The sequence below is a fragment of the Lepidochelys kempii genome, chromosome 5, assembly GCF_965140285.1.
Source record: "Lepidochelys kempii isolate rLepKem1 chromosome 5, rLepKem1.hap1, whole genome shotgun sequence".
Classification (NCBI taxonomy): domain Eukaryota; kingdom Metazoa; phylum Chordata; order Testudines; family Cheloniidae; genus Lepidochelys; species Lepidochelys kempii.
In genome coordinates this window covers 61,178,097-61,193,943 of record NC_136384.1, presented here as the reverse complement: position 1 = coordinate 61,193,943, position 15,847 = coordinate 61,178,097, and the positions used below count along the sequence as shown (strand labels likewise).

Sequence of the window (15,847 nt, the reverse complement as noted above, 5' to 3'; positions counted from 1 at the left end):
ACCCCTCAGACAGAGACAAACAACTACAAGATCTCTATCAAGCATTCTTACAACTACAATACCCACCTGCTGAAGTGAAGAAACAGATTGACAGAGCCAGAAGAGTACCCAGAAGTTACCTACTACAGGACAGGCCCAACAAAGAAAATAACAGAACGCCACTGGACATCACCTTCAGCCCCCAACTAAAACCTCTCCAACGTATCATCAAGGATCTACAACCTATCCTGAAGGACGACCCATCACTCTGACAGATCTTGGGAGACAGGCCGGTCCTTGCCTACAGACAGCCCCCCAACCTGAAGCAAATACTCACCAGCCACCACACACCACACAACAGAACCACTAACCCAGGAACCTATCCTTGCAACAAAGCCCGTTGCCAACTGTGTCCACATATCTATTCAGGGGACACCATCATAGGGTCTAATCACATCAGCCATGCTATCAGAGCTCGTCCACCTGCACATCTACCAATGTGAAATATGCCATCATGTGCCAGCAATGCCCCTCTGCCATGTACATTGGCCAAACCGGACAGTCTCTAAGTAAAAGAATAAATGGACACAAATCAGACGTCAAGAATTATAACATTCAAAAACCAGTTGGAGAACACTTCAATCTCTTTGCTCAGTCGATTACAGACCTAAAAGTGGCAATTCTTCAACAAAAAAAACTTCAGAAACAGACCCCAACGAGAGACTGCTGAATTGGAATTAATGTTCAAACTGGATACAATTAACTTAGGCTTGAATAAAGACTGGGAGCGGATGGGTCATTACACAAAGTAAAACTATTTCCCCATGTTTATTTCCCCCTTCTCACCCCCACTGTTTCTCACCCGTTCTTGACAACTGCTGGAAATGGCCCACCTTGATTATCACTGCAAAAGATTCCCGCCCCAGCTGGTAATAGCTCACCTTACCTGATCACTTTGTTACAGTGTGTATGGTAACACCCATTGTTTCATGTTCTCTGTGTATATCAAATCTCCCCACTGTATTTTCTACTGCATGCATCCGATGAAGTGAGCTGTAGCTCACGAAAGCTTATGCTCAACTAAATGTGTTAGTCCCTCAGGTGCTACAAGTACTCCTTTTTCTTTTTGCAAAACAAAAGTACATTCTTTCCAGAGTGAAGATTAAAGAAATCAATGAAATATCCTACCAAGAGTACAAAAAACTGGACAAGCTCTAGGGACGTGCAGATAATGATATCCAGCAGTGGAATGCTTGTGTTAATATGACTATATGGCATCATATTCGGCCAAACATCCATGTTAGTTTGCTTGCTTTCTTTTCCTTCAGGATTTTTCCCCAACCCCCTCTTTTCCACTTTCATATGCCCCCATAATCAGCATAAAATCAGTCTTTTTTTTTTTCCCTTGGTAGAAAGATTTAATTTATGTTAATCTTCTTGATGGTATTTGAATTTATTTTCAGTGTTAATGTTTTAGCTCTGAAATTACTTTAATGTAGATAATTAGAGAGGCAATGTGGGTGAGGTGATATCTTTTACTGGACCTCACCACTTTCTCTCTTATATCCTAAGACCAACACATCTACAACAGCGCTGCATATAACAAGTGAAGAAATGTTGACAAAGTTGAAAAAATAAATAGCTCTGACTCAGAGGAGACAACTGTTTTTACTGTCACGAGATGATGACAATGCATTTCAGGATATATTAAGGCAAAATATGTTTACAGTCTGGGGTTTTTTTTTAAAAAAGGCACTTTTAAAAGAACTTTGTTAGTTTTCATTAACAGTTTTAGCATGTTTGACTTCTACCTTTTTATACCGGACTGGAACTATTCACATTGGCAAGCTTGTAACCACATATCTGGTCAGCATTACAGAACATATCTTTTTTTCTACCAATCCTTTTGCTGTGTGAGATCATTTCTATGGTATGTGTGATCTCGCACATGAATTCTGTATGGGAAACATGCTAAATAGTAAAATGAATGTTTTAACAGGTAAATGTTTGGATCCTGTTTGTTTTTGTTTGTTTAAAACCCATATGCCCTACCCATTTTAGGTACACTCTGAATTCAGCATTTAGAGTTGGAGGAGAAGGCAGTTCTTAGTGTCTTGAGGTGGGGAGATGAGTCATATCCTTTGAAGCAACAGTATTCACACATCACGTTTTCCCCTCACTTTCATTCTGAGTAGCTGCAGTTCACAGCGGCAAGCAAGTGGTATTTGCAAAGAGGCTGTTGCTGCCAGCTGGAGGTGAACAGTATTGCTTAGCTGTTGCATCTCAAAAGGGCTAGTTGTGGGTGTGCAGGTACCTTTTGTAAAGCAAAAGATGTTCTGGTCTCTCCTGTTCCACTATGCTAGATAGTTGCAAGCTGAAAACTGGAGCAACTTTGCCATTTGAGTACAATAAGGTAAGAATGTTTTTGGCTGATCTTTGTGAAGTGTACCATGCTCTAGTGACTTGCACTAGATCACGTCTTGTTTTTAAATCAATTCTGTATAATATTGTATACCAAGTAATACTCTGTTCTTTTTCTTACACAAATAGCAAAGGCTCTCTCATCTGTTATTTTGAAATCCAAGTAGTTTTAAAGATACTTCTTTTTTTATGGAAAATGGTTAAATAGATTTTTTTTTTGTGAAAACTATACATTCCCTTAAATATGCGCATGTTGTTGAGTCAGAAAAATGAATGTATTTCTCAAGTTCAGAATGCTGAAGGTGGGAAGGAATAGCACTCATCTATATTAACAAATACATCATTTTAACATGTATTGTTTCTCCCTTTCAAGCATCATGTATGTTTATAGATTAGGAACTATGAAACTGAGGTTTTTTTTGTCATCCTACAGTGTGTTTGTCATCATGCAGTTAGAGATCTAGTCAGAAAATAAAACAGTGATGAAATTCCACCCTTGATATGCTCATATTAAGATCTCCATATTAACAGGAACTCTTGTTTATCGACTTACCAATTGAGTTATTTATTTTTAAAATATAGTTAAGATCATTAGCTCACTTCCTCAGGTGCTGTTGAATATACTTGCATACTGCTGAGTACTATATTGATTTTGTAAGGAAAATGCTTCTAGAATAGCCACTCTTCTTTAGATTTTTTTCAGTAGCCGTAAACGTCAGCCATATATTTACTGAGTTGATTTGATTGTACTGTAGTAGAGTACCTGACTTAACAGAAGACTTTAAATATATTTATAGCTTCCATTTTAAAGAAGCAGTGCTAAAATATTATTCTCTGATATATCATTAGAATCTAAATTTAAAAGTAGTACATAATTATGGGTAATCTCTATTAATTAAGATTAGATGTCTTAATTTTATTTTGTAGTATGGAGATTCAGCTATTCAAACTATGACTTTTTTCTAAACTATGGCTATTGAAGGTGAACTTGAGAAAATGATGTGCTACATTTACTATTGTGTGTGTGTGTATATATATATTTTTTGTCACCTTTGAAATGGAGGAAGTTCCTCGGTTTTGGACTTTTCACAGGCATAAACATGACATCTGTCTGTAGATACTGATTGAGTTATGCTTTGTGTGCAGTGCTTATGATACAACTAGCAATGTAATCCTGCACTCTTCAGGCAAATCAGAGGCCTTCTGTGTTTTAAGTTTGTTCTAATTTGTTTAGAAATCTAGTTACCACAGAAATTGATTAGCACTAAATGTGTCTGGGGCTATGGTATTCAGGTTACTGAACAGTGATGAGGAAATGCACATACGAGTTTTGTATTTAACTGGCACATGAAGGTGATTCTAGGATCCCAAACTTCATTTTGGGGAAAAGTGTATTTTAAAAAAAATTCATATGCTTTTCCATGGATTTTGAAGCCCTTAGATATTTGGTTTATATAAGCCTTTAGATATTTGTTTTATACTGCAGCTCTTGGCTTGGAAATCTATAAAATCTGTTAGCTAGTTCCTTGCAGTCCATCTGCCCCTCACACATACCTATAACTTCCCAATAATCTTTTTAGCCAAAACGGGGCTGTGTTTGGCTAAAACATGTATTTGGCCTCATGTGACCCCAGAAAATCTGTCACCTAACAATTCCACAGAAAAAAAATTGTTTCTTGAGTGTTGAATTTCACCTTGAGACTTGTTTTGAAGACACCATCTCTTGGATTTACGAGTTATATGTGATACTGTGTATGAAAAAGTCTGCAACTAGGCTTTCATAGTGTATGATGTACATTAAAACCATACTAGTCTTTTTCTGAGGTAAGTGAAACGTGAACACTGATCATGTTCTATGTTCAGATGTATTTTCTCTCTTGTATTCTGTGAACTTATTGGAAGTACTATGGCTCAAATGAGTCCTGATTTGTTTTGTTGAAAATGCTTGGTAGAAACAAATATTCCCACAGTGGTTATTTTATTGATGAAATCAGCAGTGTTGAAACAGACAGTGATCATTCTGTTGATTTTGCTAAAAACTAAAGCTCTTGGCTGTTTAACTACTTGCTTTTTGCCTGAACACATGTGACATATTGTACATCTATCAAGAAAGCATATTAAATGGGTATATAAACATATGAAATATGTCTTGCTATACCACTGAAAAGAATGTGTCTGCCTTCAGAAAGAGTGGCCTTGGGCACTGGTGAACACTGGCAACATCGGGGCGAGGGGAGGAGGGTTAAATTAACAGCATGCACGGACACTACAATATATGCTTTCTCTAGCTTGTTCAAAAATGTTCAGCATTTATGCATATCTTGAGCACACTATATTTTTATACAGGAAAAAAAATGCAGACAATAAACTACTTTTGAATCATTAGTTGCAATAGTGTTCTACCAGATCCAGCCAGAACTAGCAAACTGGCGACAAGAGAACAGATTTAACCATATGCTAGCTTTTATAATAAAGTTATTGTTTATTCTGAGCTTCAAAAGAAAACAGCTGTATGACCTCTCCTTGTCTACTCTTGTCTACGCTTGTGTCAGACTGTAGGAAACATGCAGTTAGGTGCTGCAGTGAAAGGCAAACTGTGTCTGTACTCACTGTGGTGTGTAGCTACAGGCATCAGTGAAGGGCTCCAGCAGGGATTAGGGGGAAGCAGGGACTTTCCCTTCTGCCTCCTGCTGCTGGCATCTTTCACTGTGGTGGGGAAAGGCTCTGGCAGCAGGCCACTACACTGCTAAAAATAACATTGTAAACATGGGAGGCACTACTTGAGTGTTGTCCTGTCCTGAATCCTATGCCCTACTCTACTCATGTGAGCACTGACTCAGTACACTGCTACTTGTACCAGTGCTAGCTGTGTGTTCAGTGTCTGTACTCTGCATGGCACTGTAAGATAAATATAAGAGAAATGATCTGTAATATATTTTAAATTGTTAGCCTCCAAGAGGTTTCTCATGATTTGCTACTGTCAAGTTCCTTCCCCACTCTGAACTCTAGGGTACAGATGTGGGGACCTGCATGAAAACCCCCTAAGCTTATTTTTACTAGCTTAGGTTAAAACTTCCCCAAGATACAAACTATTTTACCTTTTGCCCTTGGACTTTATTGCTGCCACCACCAAGCATCTCACAAATATATAACCGGGAAAGAGCCTGCTTGGAAACTTCTTTTCCCCCAGAATCCCCCCAAACCCTACACCCCCTTTCCTGGGGAAGGCTTGATAAAAATCCTCACCAATTTGCATAGGTGAACACAGACCCAAACCCTTGGATCTTAAGAACAATGAAAAAAGCAATCAGGTTCTTAAAAGAAGAATTTTAATTGAAGAAAAAAAGTAAAAGAATTACCTCTGTAAAATCAGGATGGTAAATACCTTACAGGGTAATCAGATTCAAAACATAGAGAATCCCTCTAGGCAAAACCTTAAGTTTTTACAAGCTTACAAGAAGTGGAAGGTTGGACATATGACCAGGGAAGAGTATAAAAATATTGCTCGGGCATGTAGGAATGATATCAGGAGGGCCAAATAGCACCTGGAGCTGCAGCTAGCCAGAGATGTCAAGAGTAACAAGAAGGGTTTCTTCAGGTATGTTGGCAACAAGAAGAAAGCCAAGGAATGTGTGGGCCCCTTACTGAATGAGGGAGGCAACCTAGTGATAGAGGATGTGGAAAAAGCTAATGTACTCAATGCTTTTTTTGCCTCTGTTTTCACTAACAAGGTCCGCTCCCAGACTGCTGCGCTGGGCATCACAAAATGGGGAAGAGATGGCCAGCCCTCTGTGGAGATAGAGGTGGTTAGGGACTATTTAGAAAAGCTGGACGTGCACAAGTCCATGGGGCCGGACGAGTTGCATCCGAGAGTGCTGAAGGAATTGGTGGCTGTGATTGCAGAGCCATTGGCCATTATCTTTGAAAACTCGTGGCGAACCGGGGAAGTCCCGGATGACTGGAAAAAGGCTAATGTAGTGCCAATCTTTAAAAAAGGGAAGAAGGAGGATCCTGGGAACTACAGGCCAGTCAGCCTCACCTCAGTCCCTGGAAAAATCATGGAGCAGGTCCTCAAAGAATCAATCCTGAAGCACTTGCATGAGAGGAAAGTGATCAGGAACAGCCAGCATGGATTCACCAAGGGAAGGTCATGCCTGACTAATCTAATCGCCTTTTATGATGAGATTACTGGTTCTGTGGATGAAGGGAAAGCAGTGGATGTATTGTATCTTGACTTTTGCAAAGCTTTTGACACGGTCTCCCATAGTATTCTTGTCAGCAAGTTAAGGAAGTATGGGCTGGATGAACGCACTATAAGGTGGGTAGAAAGCTGGCTAGATTGTCGGGCTCAACGGGTAGTGATCAATGGCTCCATGTCTAGTTGGCAGCCGGTATCAAGTGGAGTGCCCCAAGGGTCGGTCCTGGGGCCGGTTTTGTTCAATATCTTCATAAATGATCTGGAGGATGGTGTGGATTGCACTCTCAGCAAATTTGCGGATGATACTAAACTGGGAGGAGTGGTAGATACGCTGGAGGGGAGGGATAGGATACAGAAGGACCTAGACAAATTGGAGGATTGGGCCAAAAGAAATCTGATGAGGTTCAACAAGGATAAGTGCAGGGTCCTGCACTTAGGACGGAAGAACCCAATGCACAGCTACAGACTAGGGACCGAATGGCTAGGCAGCAGTTCTGCGGAAAAGGACCTGGGGTGACAGTGGATGAGAAGCTGGATATGAGTCAGCAGTGTGCCCTTGTTGCCAAGAAGGCCAATGGCATTTTGGGATGTATAAGTAGGGGCATAGCGAGCAGATCGAGGGATGTGATCGTTCCCCTCTATTCGACATTGGTGAGGCTTCATCTGGAGTACTGTGTTCAGTTTTGGGCCCCACACTTCAAGAAGGATGTGGATAAATTGGAGAGAGTCCAGCGAAGGGCAACAAAAATGATTAGGGGACTGGAACACATGAGTTATGAGGAGAGGCTGAGGGAGCTGGGATTGTTTAGCGTGCAGAAGAGAAGAATGAGGGGGGATTTGATAGCTGCTTTCAACTACCTGAAAGGGGGTTCCAAAGAGGATGGCTCTAGACTGTTCTCAGTGGTCGCAGATGACAGAACGAGGAGTAATGGTCTCAAGTTGCAGTGGGGGAGGTTTAGGTTGGATATTAGGAAAAACTTTTTCACTAAGAGGGTGGTGAAACACTGGAATGCGTTACCTAGGGAGGTGGTAGAATCTCCTTCCTTCGAGGTTTTTAAGGTCAGGCTTGACAAAGCCCTGGCTGGGATGATTTAACTGGGAATTGGTCCTGCTTCGAGCAGGGGGTTGGACTAGATGACCTTTTGGGGTCCCTTCCAACCCTGATATTCTATGATTCTAAGTTACAAAAAGACACAAAAACAGGAATATACATTCCATTCAGCACAGCTTATTTTATCAGCCATTGAAACAAAACCAAATCTAGCGCATATCTAGCTAGTTTACTTACTAAGTTCTAAGACTCCATTCCTTTTCTGTTCCTGGCAAAAGCATCACACAGACAGAGAGAACCTTTGTTTCTCCCCCACCTCCAGCTTTGAAAGTATCTTGTCTCCTCATTGGTCATTTTGGTCAGGTGCCAGCAAGGTTATCCTAGCTTCTTAAACCTTTACAGGTGAAAGGGTTTTTCCTCTGGCCAGGAGGGATTTTAAAGGTGTTTACCCTTCCCTTTATATTTATGATGGCTACCATCTTGAATATTTACTCTATTTCTTGTGATAACTTATGAACTTCTGTATTACTTTTAAAAAAAAGTTGTTTAATTTATAAGTAGCCAGTGGGTATTTAGATTAACAGAAAGGACCATAATGCCAGCCCTCTGCACAACACGCATATGGGATGAATAAGCCTAATAACTTTTACAACGAGCTGAATAATCTGATACAAAATATTGCCTCAGGAATGTTTTGCAGAATGTTTGTTCATTTGCTAATAAAGGGTGGGGCCACTCTTTCTAATTTTATTTTTAGAATGGATAAAACTATCAGAAAACCAATAGTAGTTTCCCCAAATTTGTTTGAGGAGGGAGCATGGGGGCCTAATTGGCATGCTCCTTTCTTCTCTCTGACCCCACTAAAAGGTGTCTTATGAACATTTGCTCAGCTTTCTCCTGTTAAATGGACACGACAGGGTAGATGGGGAATTAAACTGCAGAGACATGGACCCAGCAACCTCTGGCAGACTAGCAGGAAAATACCAATAGGATTTAATAATGACCTGGTTGCTGCTATTCCCATTCTGCATTAACCGTTTCCTTTTTAAAGGGGTTTAACCCATGTGAGGAAGCTTTTATGAAAACCATGCTGCTGTGAGAAATGAGGTAACTCTGGGCAAAGAGCAGAGAGATGATCCGCTCATTAGGAAGGCCCAGTCGAAAAGGGACCCTGGCAGCTGTGCTGACCGGGCTGCTAAAAGTCTGGTAGGCTACAGCAGCCAGCTCTACGCAGCTCCCAGATGCAGCCAGCCTGTGCCTCTGGCTGCTAGGTGCAGAGACGGCCAGGGGTGCTCCACACAGGCACTGTCCCGAGCGCCAACTCCGTAGCTCCCATTGGCGAGGAACCGTGGTCAGTGGGAGGTGTGGGAGCGGTGCCTGTGGATAAGGGCAGCGCGCGGAGCCCCCTGACCACTCCTGCACCTAGGAGCCAGAGGGACATGCCAGAAACTTCTGGGAGCCACATGAGGTAAGTGCTGCGCAGAGCCTTCCCTCCCCCCCTCGACACAGCAGAGGGTCTTCGATTGCTGCTAGGGCCCCGGGCTGGGATGCAGTGGAGTGGATGGGCCTGCCTCCCCCCTGCCACCCACCTTGCTGGTGGCAGTCTCCCCCTCCCCCTGGTTGCTAAAACTAGGGCCTGGGCTTTTATACTGAACTATTTGCTCAGCCCCTGTCTGAGGGCCTGAGCCCCTGACTGTTTCTTTGCTGACCCGCCCTGAACCAGGGCCTGGGCTTATATCGAATCACTTGCGGGACCCAGCCTGAAGGTCTGGGCCATAGACTGAGTATTCCCCAACCCAGCAGAGAGTGTAGTGAGGCAGTGTGGTGTCCTACCACGCTGCCAAGGGACGAGCCCCGGCTGAGTTCCCTTACACATGGTGGAGAATGCAAGCACGAGCCCTTGACCCCTGTGAGAAGGGACCTGGGTGGGGAGGGGAGCACTTGGGGTTGGGGAGGACTATGGCATTATAAGAAACTTTTCCAGAGATCCGATATTTTGGAGTGGTGATTGATTCCGGGCTGTATAATGTATGCATCTCTAAGGAAAGGAGACAATAATTCTGTCAACTGCTCTTCTGAAGCTCATGTCGTTCTGCGACTATTCTGCATGCTAGTATCCTGCTCAGGCATTTTAACTTGGACACAATATTTCATGAGGCCTCTTAAGAAATTTCACTTTTCTCTTTCACTTACCACCATCTTCTGGCAGCTAGCGGGATGCTAATTTCATGCAAGGTACATGTGGTTTTTTATCTTGATGGATGTCTCCCATCCTAACTCTATCCACCACAGAAGTGGTAACAGTCCTGATAATTAGCACAGAGTTGGTGGCCTCACTGGTCAATTTGAGTCTGATGTTATGCACTTCGTCAGTTTAGAAATCAGCCATGCGTAGAAGCTCAGGACAAGTATGTCTTGCTTAAGTCCCTCAAGATCAGTGAGGAAACAGATAACTGGAGCCATAGCAGCTTCCTAACAAAAATGATTATATTACTTTGGTATAAATGGTCACTGTTCTGTGTAGGGCTATTAACAAAATAACTTGCTAGAAAACAATGGAAAACAATAGTTTTAAGGCTTACAGCAAGAGGTACAGTAGAGGAAAGGGTACTCAGCATGACAGGATTTTAAATTTTGGTGCATGAAAAATGTCTAGCTACACTAAATCTATAGAATCACCTGATATGACAGATTTCTAGGATACTCATTTTTTATATTTAATTTTAGATGGTGGGAATTGTTTTCTAGTAGTAAAACTCATCACAATCTTAACAGTTAGATACAAAATTTGTGCCTCTATGTCAATGCAGATGTAAAATAACATTGAAGAATCGTGTTGTCTGATGGGTCAATAATTGTGGTGGAGCTATCTGGGAAAACCACCACAGATCTAGATAATTTTTATTTGCCAAACAGGATCACAACAAATATCATTATGCTTCCACTAACTGGTGTCCATAAAACACAAATTCTTAATGTCATTTCATATTTTTAATAATTTAAAGGAATGATTATCAATTATAATTTTATATTGCTTATTCAGAAGTTCTATTTTTCTCTTGATGCACTTGTGTTGCTGGGATCTGAGAGCGGGAGGTGGCCCATGTTCCATACAGAAGTGCCTCTTTTTGGCACGGCTGAGAGACTCGCATCAGATGCGAGAATAAAGATTATAGCAGTTTTGAAACTACCACTGGGACATGGCTCTGCACCACACTTTGCCCAGGTTGCGTTCAAATGCTCTGTGTGCTGCCCAACAAGACTGCAACATCAGGAGTGATACACAATGAAAACTTGTTGGGCCAGGCCTGACTGGCAATTTTTCTACCCCAGTTTTACACTTGTATAAATCCATTGATTTGAACAAAATGTAGAATCACACCTAGTACAGAATTCAAAAAGCAAAATTATCTGTGACAATGGTGATGGAAATACAATGGAGCAAGCTTCACTCCAGGTGAGTATGGAGTCAATGAAGAGAATAGGAAAATACTAAAGTAGGTTAACTTTTTTTTTCTCCCTTTGTCCTGGAATAATATTTAACAGGGCTCACCTATTACAATACAATGTTTTATGTACTAAAGTTTTGTTGCATCTTCACAAGTTTTAGAACTTTGCCTTCATCCTCATGCCTGGATGTGCCAGAATCACAATTCAGACACACTTTTGGGTCTTGCTGAGTAATGTAATTAGCAGGTTTGTTCTCATTAGTCGCTTAGGCATCCTGCAAACATGCACATGCTTAATTACATGCATGTGAGTAGCTTCACTAGCTTCAGTTGGGTTACCCACATATGTCAGTTTAAGCACATGTATAACTGTGAAGCCCATCATTAAGTCTATATGATATGAGCTCCTATGTGCCTGATCCACATAGTAAGCGACTTTGAACTATAGAAGCTTATGCTCTGAACCCTGAGGCTTCAGGTTCAATTTCTTGTGATGACCAAGGGGATGATTATTACATTTGCAGGATCATGACCACAATTTGCAATCTTTATGTAAGCTTGTGTAAATTGTAATAGATGAAAAATAATGTAGTATAAAGGGAAAGCCTGTGTAAAGAGAAATAGATATGTAAATTGCAGCGAGGCTTTGAAAAAAATGCCTGTCAAAATTATGCATAATTTTATCATGACATAGAGATGAAATATGGTGCATTTAAATAGAGATATTGGAATGTAAAAGAAAAACATTCCTTAGGTTGTCAGGAATAGCAAAGAAAATAAAGATGTAAAGCGCCTACTTGAAATATGGATGTAGAACAGGCTGTTCCAATACATGTCAGGGCCAGCAGATAAAGATATGTGAACTTTGGACTACCCTCTTGAAATAAATAGCTAAACTTAATTTGCTATAGAGTGTTGAAAGAACAGTAATTTACTTTCTGTTCAAGACAAGATAGGTGTGATGCAGAGCTAACATTTTTTTATTACATTGTTGTTATCCCAAATGATTAAGGTTGATAAGCAGATAGAATATTTAAATATGAATCTCACTAGTTTGTAGAACTCATCCAAACAGATATAGCTTAATTGCTGAAAGTGGAAAGCTGCCCTTCTGATGATAGACCCATAGGAGGTCTAAAGATAACACAAAAGGAAGCTATATTAAAAAGAATAATGAAGGTTGAAATCTCTTATATAAGAGACATTGCACATGCCTGGAGTTGAGAAAGTAAATGTTCTGTATAGCTGAGTGTAGAAGTGACCTGAATATGGCTAGGGAAACATTAATTTCTGAATCTTGAAGGTCTCCCAGTAATCTCAACAATTTTCGACATTGAAGATCTTTCTGTCAAAACAGTGGAAGAAAAATTACCCAAAGAGAAAAAATCCTGATATTTTACAATTTTCTGTTGGGTTAATAAAATTACTTAATATGACAGCTGTTGACCTCTGTAATTATCCACTTGTTGGTCTCTGTGGAACAGCATATAAGTAGTTATAATGGGCTGTTTATGGGTAGTGAAGAAATCTATTTATTTATTAAACTGTCTGCACTTCAGCAGAGCTCCAGTCTCAGCCACAGGCCATCTATGCCTGTCTCAAGAAGTGTTTGGTTTTAAAAGCTAGCTATAATAGAGTTTTGGGGCCTGCTCATGCTCCCCTTTGCTCCTTCAACTTCCAAATCAGGCTTTTGTTATATGAGGTGCCTGTGCAAAAGGAAAACTACCTTTGTGAGTGTAAACAGCTGAAATAACTGTCTGCAGCCTAGAAGAATGAAATTAGATTACATTCTTTTATAATAAACATTTGAATTTTGTTGAGTCAGGAGGAAAAAGAATTTAGAAATTGAATTTAGAGATAGATGGGGTATATTATTCATGTAGTTCTCATTGATTTTGAAAGTTGCCACCATATTTGGGAGTAAAACTTCCTTCCTTCCTTATGCTAATGTTGTAAAGCAGCAGTTGTAAATGTTAATATTTTAGGAAAATTAAAATATCTGATACTCTGACTGCAAGCTTTTGCAGGATTAGTTTATCTTCCAACAGTTGGTCATGTTGACATGCATAAACATTCACAGAATCAGGACCCCAGTTTAAGTTATACTTTTATCTTTAACTATCCAGCCAGTTTAAAAATGTAAAGATTTTGTGATTAAAATTTGGTGGCTTTTTTTTTTCCCATTTTAAACTTGGTAGGTGTCCCTCCATGCTCTTCCCTACTCTCCAAAGCTAACCCTGCATCACAAAACTATTTGGAAAAAGTGTAATGGATAGTAAAACTGTAGCCAATATCTTCATTTTAGGTTTTAATTAAAAGTGCAAAATTGCAAACACTGACAGACTGAAAGTGCATTGATTCATTATAAGAAACTTGGGTAGCAAATCTATTTCTTGTTTTGTCTGTAATAATGGAACTGTAGGGTCATGATTTAGAGGTGATTTAAGCAAAACACGTATTGAAAATCAGGTCAGTCCATTAAAATTATTCCCTTGCTCTTGAGATAAATTGCCTAAAAATATTAAAAAAAAAAAAAAAAAAAAAAAATGTCCATAAGGGAAGGCTACAGTTTACATTTCGTCAGTATGGCCTTAAATTCCTGTTAAAATTCAAATTTGCCACTTCAATATCTCTGGTAATTGCATTTGCTTTGTTTCTTTATATTCATGCCAGTTTTAGCAAGATTAGAGGTCAGGAAGTGTGCTCACTGGTCCCAGAAGCTTGATGCTGTGGGTGTTTTGTCTGGCTGGCTGGAAGAAAAGGGATTATTTATTGCCCCTTTTAAGGGGTTCCCCTACAATGAAGGCAGAGCAGGAGTAGGAGGGGGAAGGTTTATAGGGATGGCAAAGGGAAGAGCAGGAAGCAGCTGAACCAGGTCGGGTGGAGGGGATAGGAAGTGCACAGCCCTTCCTGCTCACCAGAAGAGGGAAGTATTTGTATTCCATATAGCCCTGAAGAAATCCCTCATTGACATGGATAAAGCTGGTGGAAGCACACACCTACCCATGAAATCTAAATAAGGATTGGGATTCCTCATGACTTGCTGAGGGCAACACACTAGTAGCCCTTTTTCCTGAGGGGCTGGGAATTTTCCCCTTGCTGACAGATTGGCTGAAGAGGGTCTCTCCCCTGCCTTCTGGGACCCAGTGAGGTAGTGCATGGGGGTTAGGTTCTAATGTCACAATTTAATATGTAAAACTCATGGCAGATGTCCAGTGCAGGTACTCATTATGGAAGGGGTACGGTTACGAAAGAAAATGGATTAAAAAGCATTTGAAAGAAATAATCTCTTAAAGGAGCTGAGGAAGTGGGGTTGGGGCACCTACATCTGGGGCAGTAGGGACGTGACCCTCCCCCGCGCCCCCTCTTCTTTTTGAGCTGCCCATTAAGGGAGCTGAGGAAGGGGGAATTATGTGGAGGTGATTAAGAAAATGTTGATGACCTGTACTGTGCAATTTATTGCCAGGTACACCCAGTATTTTAAGAGAATAATGTTGCAACTTCACTAAACCACGTGCATTGCCATCTGTTTTTCTTTCAGTATGGCCAGACCATTGTGATCTGATTTTTCACCCCACATCTACTAAAAGTTATGTAACTAACCAGAGTAAAAAAAGTCAGTCAGTCTTCATCAGTTCAAAATGATATTGACTTCCCCAGCACATCTTCTTTAAAAATATAGATATAGATATAATTTTTAGAGCCACATCCTGCAACCATGCATGTGACTTTGACTTTCAGAAAATGGAAATTAAAAGAGCATAAACTAGACCAGACAATATGTAAGGTAAATTAGGAGGGCTAAAATGGAATTTGAAGAGTAAGTAGCTAAAAGTACAAAAACAAATAAATTCTTTACATTTATCAGAAATGGGAAGCCTGAGAGAAAATCACTGTGGTCTTCTAATCTGAGACGCTACAAGATTTCTTTGCATCAGTGTCTACCACAGAGAATGCTGGAAATACATACCCCAAACCTGCTATTATCTGATGATGATAATAACAAGGCATTATTGGGGATTGAGGCGCCAAAAGAAGAGGTGCTGGAAAAAATTGATAAATTTAAAAAGCACCAAGTCTTGGCTCACATGGTGCATATATAAATCTCACGCATCCAACAGAAAGATCATACACTATTCTTCCCTGTCCATCATACATATTCACCTACTGATTTCTATCTAATCTCAGGGCAGGTAGTCCAATCTGTGTTCAGTTACTCCACAATACAATGGTGATCTCTGACATGCACCCATTATTCTACAATTTACCCCCTACACACTGGGCAAGAAACAAAATAAATGGAAGTTTACTATTTTAGTAATCTTAGACCCCCATTTCAAGTTGCTTATAAAGAAGGAAACTGATCTCTCCCTAGAGACCAATGAGCCCTCAGTTCCCTATAGCAAGCTTCGATGGGAAACTTTAAAAGTCTTTCTTAGAGGCAGAATTGTTATTTTTTGCTGTGGCTAAAGAAAGGAGTATGCTCAAAATCCTTCCCCAGAATTCTTATGCAGACTGACCAGAAAAAGGTATGTGCTCAATAAGATGCTTTGTGCTTTTTTTCCGATTAAGACAAGACTTCTTGGAGTTGAGGGAGAAGGCAGGTTGTACACAAATGGCAGCTAGAGGAATTGTTTCAGCAATCTGAAATGAGCATAATAAACAGTTCTTTAATTTTTATAAAAGTCCATGCAATTCTGATTCTGCCCCTTCACAGAAAGCCCTGGACGTTTTCTTTGCTAAAATACA

The 15,847-nt window shown here is 40.4% G+C and overlaps 1 protein-coding gene across 17 annotated transcripts in view; it reads left to right on the top strand.

The window, feature by feature from the left end:
• Positions 1 to 15,847, top strand: part of MCTP1 (multiple C2 and transmembrane domain containing 1) — a 477,029-nt gene that overhangs the window by 192,678 nt on the left and 268,504 nt on the right. Inside the window, exon 1 of one of the 17 annotated variants that reach the window (XM_073344519.2) lies at positions 2,207 to 2,392. The exons of 15 other annotated variants lie outside the window; for them this stretch is intronic. In XM_073344519.2, the coding sequence (XP_073200620.1) occupies positions 2,336 to 2,392 (57 nt within the window). In that variant the 5' untranslated portion in view covers positions 2,207 to 2,335. Of the gene's footprint in view, positions 1 to 2,206; positions 2,393 to 4,201; positions 4,225 to 15,847 lie in introns of those variants that run through there. One more of the 17 variants, XM_073344526.1, reaches the window with a different exon arrangement.